Below are 12,739 nucleotides of genomic sequence, written 5' to 3'. Positions count from 1 at the left end.
TGCCTTGCTTTTAAATAAGCTGGTGGCATGGTGAGAAGAAGCATGCAGCTCGCATTGTGAAGAAAACGTGCCAGACTATATAAGCGCACAGTTTGAAGCAGACGCATGTCTGCGCTGTCTGACGGTGGTGCGAAGCATGTGACGACAGACCAACTTTATTATCGATAAAATTTGTATTAAAATTTTTATTGATTAGTTGCTACAGCCCTAATGCAAATTGAATGAATCTAAAAACAGAAGACATTATTTTTTATTAACATTGGCTGCTAACGTATATCTTGCATTTTGAAGTATACGCTATCTGACTAAGCTTGCGCTATTTAATGTGCACTTCTGGTGTATGTTGTATTTTATCCCAGATTATCTAGTGTTAAAAAACAAACAGGAAGTGCTTCTGGACCAGTGTTGTTTACATCTTTTGAAAGGGTCTATATTGAATGAAGCTTACAGCTCTTGAATTGTTTTTAGCCTTGCAGGATATTCTGCCCTCATCCTGATTTAAAACTTTTTATATAACATATTCTATGAAAACATTTCAAACAAGTCATAAAATATTTACATTAAATTTAGAAATTGCTTAGAAGTTTTGTTCTTCAAAAAAGAAGCTTCAGATGCATTTATTTTGGTTCAGCAGATGTCCCACAAGCACATTCGCAGTACAGTAGCTGAAACGAGAAAGCGCTTGCATTTGTCCTAATGTGCTGTTGTTAAAATCACATAGCTGTGTGAACATTTTTAAAAATGTCAATGGCTCGGGTTTTTCTCTTATTGTTTCAGGATAAATCAGCCCCATCTGTGTTTAAAATATCCCACTAAAGACAGAAATGCATTCACAGACACTCTGGCATCCAACATTGGCCTGAAACATGATAATTACTTCTGATTATACAGTTGCTTTTGTTATCATCATGATTCAGATTTAGGATATTGGTGATAACGTTTGACTGCTTTTATTTGTGTTTTATAATCGTCACCTGTATGCTTTATAATTGATGGGGTTGCAGTTAATTGTACACGTTTATGTGTTCAGTGCTGCAGGAGGGGAGATTTTTAACCAGTGTGTGGCTGAGAGGGACGAAGCCTTTAAAGAAGTGGATGTGAAGAGACTGATGAGACAGATTCTGGAGGGTGTGGCCTTCCTTCACAAGAGAAACGTGGTACATCTGGACCTTAAAGTAAGTCAGGCGGCAATACGACCTTCACATTACATTGTGATTGCATTCATGTGGATAATTATATAATTGCAGGTACATCTGGTGTCCAAAGTCATTATTTTTCAGCTTTTTTAAATGGTTATGGCCATAACAATATAATTTTTCTTTGAAAAAGTGACTTGTACAGCTGAACATTATGATTCCTGTTGCATGGATTAGTCAGTGTTAATTATTTTACTATCAAACTCTGTTACCAAGGTACAGTAACAGTGCTGACAGTATGTAATAGGGATGTTCATTTAAGTTCATTTTCCTGACCGACAACCGCAGCTTGTTATCCGAACATTAACCGTTAACTGAAACGATTTTAATATTAAATTGCCATTGATAAAAATACAGTTGACGGTTGTCTGTGACCTGGTAAAACAAACTTTTTTTTTATTAGAACAGCAGCAACCGATCAACAACAGAACCAGAATTCATACATTATCAAATTTTCACGCAACATTATATTATCAAAGAACACTCAATTAGATTAATATCCAAAGTAGGCTGATTGTCTGTTTTTTATCTACCACAGTGGCCATTTCTAAAGCAGGACACATTTCAAAAAGTTTGCTTTTGTGTCTTCTTTCTCTGTTTGTGCATAAAGAGAGATGTTTATGGTCAGGGTCTAGGACCATCAGCAAAGGTCTGTCCAGACGCCTGCAAGATTGAGGCACATATGCGCCTCTCCGTGCAGCTTCCAAACCATTCTCAAGCACCGACACATATATGCAGTACAAATGATTACTTATACAAATGATTACTTTACCAGACTGTCAGGGCAGCAATAGTTTGCATCATTTACAGGCCATTCACAAATTAAGGAAAGAATTGTGTCAAAACGCATTGTTCGTTAACAAATATTTTTTCTTTTAACTGACAATATGAAACGGTCATAAATTCTTACCTTTGTCAATATGAACATCTCTAGTATGTAACAGAAGTGGCAGTCATACACAGAGAAACAACCCCCCCCCCCTCTCTCATACACATACATGACTATCAACACTGTTACTCTACCTTGGTAACAGAGTTTGACAGTAACAGAGTTGACACTTACTATTGATTGTCAACTATAAGACAATTTTTACATAAATTATTATATTGTTATGCCCTGTAACAACATGTGATCCATGACAATGAGTACCAAATTATTAAAATAATTAAAAAATATGTAGGGGAGAGCGGGGCACAACCTGACGCTTTTTGGTTTTGGCTCAATTATTCAAAAAATATTTGAGTTTGATTAATTATATTTTTACACAATCAACACACACACCTCTGCTACAAATGAACATTTGAAGTTTGTTTCTAGTATTTACCATTGTTGGACAATTACACCAAACATGACAGAAGTGCAAACGTTACAACTTACCCCATAGGTGGGGTTGATTGTAACAGGCAGGGGGTTAGTTGTAACACCTGCTAGAAATTAAGTTTGCAGGCAAATATTTCAATAATATTTTGTCTATATACTTGAAGTGAATATTGTTTATATATCTGTCTATAATGGATGGGTATCAACACTGTATTCGTTCATCCAGCCCTTTTCTAACAATAGTTCAATTATAAATGAACTCTAAATATGTGAGAAAAAGCAGCACAATTATGACAAAACATTTTTTTATATATGACCCAGTCTGTAATAACCATACTACAGTTTCTAAATCAAATTCTGAGATAATGAGAAGTCTGATTTTAGCCATTAATTTCATTATGATTTCAATCTTTGACATGTGACCTTATTCAATCAATATTAAAGATATGAACAAAAATAAATGTTGACACACAATTTTTGATAAGACAGGCACATTTATTTTGTTCGCAGCCAGCAATCATTCGTGTGTAGACTATTTAAAACAACGACAAGAATTATGCTAACGTTAGCGGATTACATAAGTGCTGAGGGATTAGTTGTAACACAGCGTTACAATTAACCCCGCTGGGTCAAAATATTTTCAAGTCCACCAAAAAAGTTGCTAAAGCTGCAGACATATTTCAAAACTATGCTATGTTTTAGTTAACAAGACACGGATTAATATGACATAGCATTGAATTTGGTATCTTACACACCCAACTTAGAAACAAAAAAAAAAAAAAACATATGATGACAAAATGTACTTGCATGCTACCAAAACACCAAAACACTCGTTCATCAATAACTCTCTGGAAAAACATTATACATTTCCAATAATTTGCGGGAGATCATCTTTTGGCAGCATAAAAAAATCTGGAAAGGCAAAATTCTCAACCTTGTGCAACAATATAAACGGTCCGTGTTACATCTAACCCTGCGTTAGTTATTGCCCCGCGCACCCCTACCTGCAGTTATGTAATCACTCAAATGTTAGCATTAAAAATATGTATCTGAAGATTTTTTATCTGTCAGCCTCAGAATATCCTCCTTACTAGGGAGTCTCCTCTCGGGGACATAAAGATTGTGGATTTTGGCCTGTCGAGGTTGGTAAGCAGCAGTCAAGAGATCAGAGAGATCATGGGCACACCTGAGTATGTGGGTACGAACCAATTCTTTACCATTTTCATATGAAATTCAGTGTAGTGTTTAAACTTGAGACTGGTAGTGCATGTACATGATCTTAATAACCTTTTGGGGTGGTTTCCTGGACAGGGATTAGTTTAAGCCAGGACAAGGCCTCATTTTCATTAGGAAATAACTAGTTTTAACAAGCATGCCTTAATAAAAACATTACTTGTGTGCATTTTGAGGCAAAACAAAGGGCACTGATGTATTTTAAGATATGTCAGTGCAAGTTGTTTTCAGTTTGGACAGCCTTACATTTATTTTAGTCTAGGACTAGTCTAATCCCTGTCTGGGAAACCACCCCGTAATGTTTAAATTCAAAATTTATATGTCTGTATAGCTCAATTGATAGAGCATTGTGATAGTGGCACAAAGGTGATGAGATTAATCCCAACACGCATACTGTACTGATAAAATATAGATGTTTGAATGCACTGGAAGTCACTTTGGATAAAAGTGTCTGCCAAATGCATAAATGTTTAATTTAAATTTTGCCCTGATATAAATTTCTTCATAAAATCTTTATTTGTGGAAATTAGTCATTTAGAATAAGTGTTTTCACTGAGTAATGTACATAAAACTGCACATTTTTATGTATTGTCATTACAGCACCAGAAATCCTGAATTATGAGCCAATAAGCACAGCAACTGATATGTGGTAAGTCCTTGTTCTTCATTACTATTTTTACAAACATGAATACAGCATTTCATGTGATACCCTTAAATGTTGACATAGAGGTATTTTCACAATAAATTATTTTTCTTGTGTTTTATGATCAGTTTTTATGGTAATTATGATCACAGTTGTGTCATTGCACATAAACAAACACTTCATTCATAGCAAAGGCTCTCGAAACCCTTACTGGTCCAGTGTTTTGGTTGTTTTTAACCAGAAATTTTGCTTTAGGATGTATTCTCTAAGACAATTAGTACTTATAGTTCTTGCTTGGAGAAAATACTATTTTTATAACACAAAATCAGTCATGTTTATGATGCTTTGTCAGTGGATGATCCTCTCCTCTCACTTTCTAATAGGAGTATCGGTGTCCTCGCATATGTGATGTTGACGGGCATCTCTCCTTTTCTGGGGGATGATAAACAGGAGACCTTCCTCAACATCTCCCAGATTAATGTCAGCTACACTGAGGAAGAGCTGGAGCACCTGGACAAAGCAGCTATTCACTTTATAAAGTCCCTGCTTATCAAAGAACCAGAGTAAGAGAAACATATTAAATATATCAAGGATTAATTTTCACTGATTTTTTTTTTTACATTTTGTAGGATGATTTTATGTAGAAAACAGTAGCTGAGTTTTCACAGACTGGGTCACATGTATGTCCAGTTCATCACCTGACCTTATTTCCACAGAGAACCGTTTCACAGCAGAAGAGTGTCTCGAGCACCTGTGGCTTCAGATCAAAGAAGAAGAAGAAGAAAAGGACGGGAGTACATCTGAAAGCGTCTCTGAGCCTGCCAGCCCGGGGACCTCCAGTCACGATGAAGAAGCGGAGGATGAGGAGAGCTCTCAGGTGACAGAAGAGCTCATCGTAATGGCAGCTTACACCCTGGGTCAGTGTCGACAGTCCTCTGATAAAGAGACTCTGACCCCCGACCAGAAGGCCATCTCCAAACGCTTCAAGTTTGAGGAACCCTTCTCAGCCCTGCAGGAAGTTCCTGGAGAATTCATCTACTGATTCCAGTTCAGCCAGATAGCTGCTACGCTCCCAACTAATGCCGCACTTCAGACAAGAAACCTTTTCTATGTCTTTTCTTTTCACTCACCTCATGATTTAAACTTGTAAGCCAAACAACTTTTGTCTTTTGTCTTGCTGGTTGCTCTTGTTTCTTTTGTTTAATGTTTGTGCTGCTTATATTTACAGACGACTAAGCCTTGCTGTGACTCTCTTACTTTTCTTGTTTTTATTTCCTTTAGGTGCCATGCTTATTTGTTATTGGTAATACATATTAAAGTTATTATTTTTGATGATAATAATTTTGTTCGTTTTCTTTTGGGTGCGTTTTGATGCATCTTTGTACAAATTATTGTTTTGGTTTTGTTGTTTCTACAAGTTTGTTAAAGATTATAAAGCCATTTTATGTGTCCAGCTCCTTTCAGGTCTTTCCTTGGTAAAAAAAAGCTTCCACATCAATAACAAAACGTGTGTAAATGTTTCCTTGTTTTGTTTTTTAACTCATGTTAGAGTTATAACTATAAATTGATTTGTCACTATAAAGAATATTTTTAATGGCAATATATTACAAGGAGACTGTTCTGATGCTGTAAATAAAAGTTTGTCTTTACAGCAGTGACTCATTATTTTTTGGTTGGGAAATTCTGTAACTTAAAAGGTAACTTATTACTGACAATAACACAAGATCACTTATTTGGCTTCAAAACACCCCATGCTAAAGAATTTAGTTAAAGCTGGTTAAAAATGTATCTCTACTACTTAACTAAGTTTTAATTACCCTTATTTTCATTACAGAACCTATACATTTTGTTAAAGGATGAATACAGGGATAAAAAAATAAGATATAAACATTTGTCAAACAATAAATGCTTTACAAACTTTTATCCATTGAAAGCTTCCTCATTTTGATTGATTTGTCCAGTGACACCTTTTTAAAGAGGACATACCATGAAAATCGACTTTTTTCATGTTTAAGTGCTATAATTGGTTCCCAAGTGCTTCTACCAACCTAGAAAATGTGAAAAAGATCAACCCAGTAACTTAGTTTACCTAAACTTTCTCTGCAAGCATGTGAAAAATAGGTAATTTAAATTTGGCTCCCCTTGTGAGGGGATAGTACCCTTAATCTGCACTATCGAACCACAGCACCGCCATTTAGTGCAGATATCATAGTGTTTAAAGGACACACCCAAAAAATGGCACATTTTTGCTCACATCTACAAAGTGTTTTGTTAAATTTTAACATGCTATAATAAATTATCTATATGGTATTTTGAACTGAAACTTCACATATGTACTCTGGAGACACTAAAGATTTATTTGACATCTTCAAAAAGTCTTGTTGTGAAATGTCCCCTTTAAAACTACTACTGTTGTTTAAAAACATCTTCATCCAGTGAAAATGAAGAATTCGAGAGTTGTTTTGTGTGCAGAGGTTCATATCTAATGCTCAGCGGTACAAATAAACATGTTTTACATATTTTATTGGAATGTAACCAACAAGTTTGGCCATTTTAAATGTATAATAATACTTGGGGGAATTTTTTATTTTAAATGGACAAAAACAGATATGCTGTGCTATAGCTTGAGGTATTGGTTTGGTTTAAAGTGCCTTTTTCTGGTATTCTCAATATTGCCATTTAGAATTTATTTATTAAAAGAAAAAAAGATTGTTGTAATGTATTTCCAAGTTATTTGTGTCTATGTAAAACATTGAAAAATATACAGCTGCTAATTATTAATGCCATCATTGATTCTAATATTAAACATCCTGCTTTATGAGCATTAACAAACTTTACCAGATTAACAACACTTTTTGGTAGTCTGTTTTTTAATATATTTTTTATAATGTTTCCATCTTTAAAACACTGCTTTAGTTTACATTAGAACGCACATGTAATACATTTACAGTAATACACTTCATATGGTTTGGCCAAAAAATGAAAGTGAAAGTCATGGCCGTAGCCAGGGTTTGAAAATAACTGAGGTCCAGGGTGGAGTGTTAAGAGTTAACAAATGCTAACTCGGGTGAAAAAAGTGCACTTAAATAAAATACACTTTTTAAGTACACTTAGTAAATGTATTATTTTCGTGCACTCATGTTGTGGTTTATATATCACATTTGTTTTTAGTACTTCTTAAAATTAAGTTAAGAACATCTAAGTGTTATTTTGAAACATCATTTATTTCAATAAAAATCTAGTTGGTACTGGTATTCTTACTTTTTCAGGTAAACTGAAGCACTGCTCAAGTAGACCTTTACTTTTATTAAGTATATTTGTAGCATAACTTTACATAACTTACAAATGTACTTGCTAGTATTAAAGTGGTTTAACTACATTGAAGCATACTTAATTTTTTACCTGGGATCTAAAATATTCTGTCTTTACCTTTTTACACTTTGGGTACAAACTTGGTTTTGGGGGATGGACTGGGATTGCTGGATTATTTATTACTTTTTCATGCAACAATGTTTGTTCTTGTAATCATTTTAATAAGCAATATTTCATAACAAAAACGTTACAAGATTTTAAACAAGAACTTGTTTAGTGCTCTTATTGTTTTCAGCATGACTTTGTTAAAGGTTAACTTCTAAATTCAATGAAATAACAGAATTCTTAATGCTTATGTTTTGTTGAGATTAGCTTTACCGTTTTATGCTAGGCTACGTGTTTTAACATATTTGGCATATTTTATTTAAACCCAATTCTTCTACACACTCGTAGAAAGGATGTGTTAATTTTTTACACATCTTTGTGCGTTAAACTTTAACACATTATGTGTCATTTTGTGTTGATTTTGTGTTCAAATATAACACAAGTTGTGTTAAAAGTAACAAAAAATGTGTTGTTTCAATAATAACACAGAGCTGAGGGATTCACTAATGTGTTGTTTTTAACACATACGTTCTAAGAGTGCATCTGTGTACCAGAGTTGTTTTCTGTTTTTCGATAGTGTTGTTGATACTCTTACAGACAAAATTATGATGATTACTGCTTTTATCTTACTGAATGTAGTATCAGCAATAACCTGCTTGCCCTGAACCATGCGTCTTATTTGATAACTTTCAGTTTCCATGTTGCCAGATATTAGTACGAAAAACAAGCAAAAATAATTGGCCTTAAAAACAAAGTTCGTCCAAACCTTGTATTTCAGAAATAAATCAGAGAAATTTCTAATACTAACCTACACCTAACAATCACTTTATAGATAGTGTCAAAGTGTCACATTAATTGCTAAACACTACGTCTAAAGAGGATTTTTAACGATGGGATCTGGCAACACTGCAAATTCTGTACCCGCGCCGTCGCAGCTTAAGCCAGTCTTCGTCATCATTTTACACTAAACTATACAGTAAACTGTCCAAACTAAATTATTTATGCGGATTCGTTTTGGAAAAATAATTAGTCATTCAGAGAACTTTACATTTTATTTTTTAATATGAAAAAAATTACCGAGGTCCGGACCTCTGTGACCTCATAGCTGGCTACGGCCATGGTGAAAGCTGAGTCACACCCAACAGATAAACCTGTTTTGCACATGACTCTTAACACAAAACCAGAAAACTACTTTTCAAGCAACTGTCTCACTCTGTCTGTTTGTATGTTAGTGAAATATGGCAGAAGCTCAGAAGTTCAGCTGTTCAGTGTGTTTGGATCTCCTGAAGAATCCAGTGACCATTCCCTGTGGACACAGTTACTGTAAGAGCTGTATTACAAACTGCTGGGATCAGAATGAGATGAGAATCTACAGCTGCCCTCAATGCAGACAAACCTTCACACCAAGACCTGTTTTATTTAAAAATGTGACGATTGCTGAAATGGTGGAGGATCTGAAGAAGACAAAACTTCAGACTGCTGTTCCTGCTGACTCTTATGCTGAAGCTGGAGATGTGGAGTGTGACGCCTGTACTGAGAGAAAATACAAAGCTGTCAAGTCCTGTCTGGAGTGTCTGAAGTCTTACTGTCAAAATCATCTTAAACAACATGAGAATCTCTTCAATGACAGGAAACATCATTTGATGAATCCCACCAGACAACTTCATGAGATGATCTGCTCAAAACATAATAAACAACTAGAAATCTACTGTCGCACCGACCAACACTGCATTTGTTATCTGTGTACGATGGACGAACATAAAAACCATGATACTGTGACAGCTGTAGCAGAAAGAACTGAGAAACAGGTATGAACTGAATTCAGACACACTGCACTAATGCTAACAGTAATGATTCATAATATGATAAACCATGAATGTCATTATAGTAACATTACATACATATACGCATGCAGTTTAATAGTTATTTGTTATCTCACAGAGAGTTTTGGGAGAGCGACAGAGAAAATTACATCAGATAATTGAGGAGAGAGAGAAGGAGCTTCAGGAGCTGAGAGAGGCTGTGGACTCTCATGCGGTGAGTTTTGAACAGAAAAACATCTGCTGACAGCTTGAAGATCAGTTTGAGATTCATGACTCTCCTCCAGTGATGGAGATCTTTACTGATGTATCTGTAATGGATCTGATTGTAATGTTTGTCCTAACAGCGCTCTGCACAGACAGCAGTGGAGGACAGTGAGAGGATCTTTACTGAACTGATCCGATCCATTGAGAAAAGACGATCTGAGGTGACACAACTGATCAGAGATCAGGAAAAGACTGCAGTGAGTCGAGCTGAAGGAGTCATGAAGCGTCTGGAGGAGGAGATTGATGATCTGAAGAGGAGAGACACTGAACTGAAGCAGTTTTCACATACAGACAATCACATCCATTTCCTACAGGTAACACAACTCTGAAATACAACACAGTGAGCATTAGCAGGATCTCTGGAAGACTTCACTTCATATATGACTATGATGGTGGTTATTTTATAAGCTGATGAATGTGCTTAATGTTGAATGTTTATGTTCATTTGTAATCTTTTCTTCTTCAGGGTTTTCAGTCTCTGTCTGCAGCTCTTGAGTCTTCAGTCTCACACAGATTTACTCTCAGCTCTCTTCTCTCTTTTGATGATGTGAGAAAATCTCTCTCTCAACTGAAAGACAAACTGGAGGATTTCTGTAGAGAGGAGATATCTGGTGAAGGTAATGAACAAACAAACCTTACAAAAAACTATACTGGTGTGCATCTTGAGACAAAACAATAGCACTGAAATATGTTAAAATATGTCAGTACAAGGTATTTTGAAATTAAAGTAGCTCAAACATGCATTTTCGTCTGGGACTAGGATAAGCCGGGAATCCCCCCCCCCCCCTATATCAAGGTCATGATCTCTGTTTTATTGTGTGTCTTATTGGTTTATTATATTTATACTATGGGAATTGTATTATTTATGTTTATGTTTCAGACTCATATATCTCAGTTATTTCTGATGAATTGAAGACCAGAGAGAATTTCTTACAAAGTAAGAGACTTTTATGATTTATGACTTTGATTTATTTATATCCACTAGTACATAAAGAATGACAAAAACAAAATAAGAAATAGAAAACATAAACACAAAAAAAGCAAAAATAACAAAACATTGAGTATTTTCAATGTTTACAGAAATCTTTCAGTTCACATGTGTCAGTAACTCAGTCCTTGTTAAAGAGGTGAATGAATTGAGTAAAATCAACAACTCAAAATCAAAACATCAACCTTTCAAAATTTTTTCCAACTTATTACTGCTAAGTTACCAGGCACAGGAACTTAACTTTATTTTTTATATATATTTCACATAAAACTGCATTACTGCTAAAAACTCTACAAATTTAATGAGGACATTTAAACAAATATATTTATATATTTAACAATCTCAAACCTCAAAAAGTAAATGAGTGCGGACTGAAGGAGTAAATACAAATAATAGTAATGTGTATGTTTTGGAAAAAATGCAATAAATCTGCAATGATGATTTTTGTTAAACTGCTGAAGTCATTTGTGTTTATCTTCATCAGATTTCAAGCAGTTCACACTGGATTCAAACACAGTTCATGAAAACATTCAGCTGTCTGATGGGAACAGAACGGCTACTAACACTAACACAGTCCATCAGTATCCTGATCATCCAGACAGATTTGATATTTATTATCAGGTGTTGTGTAGAGAGAGTTTGTGTGGACGCTGTTACTGGGAGGTTGAATGGAGTGGTGATGTGTTTATATCAGTGTCATATAAGAGCATCAGCAGGAAGGGAAGGGGTGATGAGTGTGTGTTTGGATATAATGATCAGTCCTGGAGTTTGTGCTGTGATGACTCCAGCTGCACATTCATTCACAATAACAAACTCACTGATCTCCCTGTAGTGTTGAGCTCCTGTAGAATAGGAGTGTATGTGGATCACAGTAAAGGATCTCTGTCCTTCTACAGCGTCTCTGATACAATGAACCTCATACACAGAGTCAACACCACATTCACTAAACCACTTTATCCTGGGTTTTGGATCATGTCAGGTTCAGTGAAGTTATGTAATCCAGCAGTGTAGATGAGATGAAGATTCTCAGTAATGCTGGAAACTTTAACTAAAGTAAAGAAAGAAAAACAATTCCCTGCCAGTGACGCTTTCCTGAAGAGTAAATCTATTATCCAATAGATTTCACTCTTACCCAATTGTTTTGATAATCCGTGTATGTTTTGATCATCATTCTGAATCTGATCTCTAACAAAATTCCTTTACAAAAATGCAATTATTTCAGCTTTTTGTCAAAAATTTTGTATTTTTGAAGACACCCATATTTAAGGGGGGGGGGGGGTTAAATTGTATTTCAAGCATTCTGACTTATTAACACATGTTAAGAGTTGTTTCCTCATGCTAAACGTAGGCAAAGTGTCAAAACAGCAGTTGGACATGTTACAGAGTATTTCTGTGCCGAATGCACTTCGCCAGCGCTCATACAAGTTTCGGCAAGTTTTTTTCGATTACAGTTCTAACTGACGTTTCAGGGGTTTTCGATACGTATCACTTCTTCATATGGGCTTCCCCTGGAAAACTTCCCCCGGAAAACCCCGCCCACCCGTCAATCAGCGGGAGAGGCTAGAGCTGCTAACAGCTTATCACGCCACTCAGCTTTGTATTATTTCAAAACTCAACAATGGCACAAAAGAAGAAGTGTGTTTTTGGATGTAAGGAAGACATCCAGCCTTATGGAAACAATGGATATAGTTTATTATCCGGATTAGCAGCGGAGTTTTGCGTGTGTGTTTGATGCGGTGGATTTTCCCAACCGGGTCATGGCGAGTTACACGCGGTAAGTAAGACTTCTGTCTTATGTTGGAAATAGTCGCGTGCATATTATATAAATGACACGAACATGTAGTTGAATCATAA

General features: G+C 35.5%; 2 protein-coding genes across 2 annotated transcripts; both read left to right on the top strand.

Annotated features, from left to right (window-relative positions):
- The first annotated feature begins 977 nt into the window (after positions 1–977).
- Positions 978–6,044, top strand: LOC129425726 (serine/threonine-protein kinase 17A-like). The gene is made up of 5 exons (XM_073864194.1): positions 978–1,175; positions 3,589–3,715; positions 4,351–4,399; positions 4,777–4,956; positions 5,084–6,044. Exons 1-5 carry the CDS (start codon positions 993–995, stop codon positions 5,433–5,435), a joined length of 891 nt encoding a protein of 296 aa, XP_073720295.1. The 5' UTR covers positions 978–992; the 3' UTR covers positions 5,436–6,044.
- Positions 6,045–8,842: 2,798 nt separating this feature from the next.
- Positions 8,843–12,181, top strand: LOC141362174 (E3 ubiquitin/ISG15 ligase TRIM25-like). Its single transcript, XM_073864192.1, has 6 exons — positions 8,843–9,618; positions 9,752–9,847; positions 9,978–10,211; positions 10,364–10,514; positions 10,778–10,834; positions 11,370–12,181. The coding sequence occupies exons 1-6, from the start codon at positions 9,049–9,051 to the stop codon at positions 11,894–11,896; spliced, it is 1,635 nt and encodes a 544-aa protein (XP_073720293.1). The 5' UTR covers positions 8,843–9,048; the 3' UTR covers positions 11,897–12,181.
- Positions 12,182–12,739: the final 558 nt, after the last annotated feature.

The sequence above is a fragment of the Misgurnus anguillicaudatus genome, chromosome 25 (genome assembly GCF_027580225.2).
Source record: "Misgurnus anguillicaudatus chromosome 25, ASM2758022v2, whole genome shotgun sequence".
Taxonomy (NCBI): Eukaryota; Metazoa; Chordata; class Actinopteri; order Cypriniformes; family Cobitidae; genus Misgurnus; species Misgurnus anguillicaudatus.
This window is presented reverse-complemented; position numbering and strand designations above follow the sequence as displayed.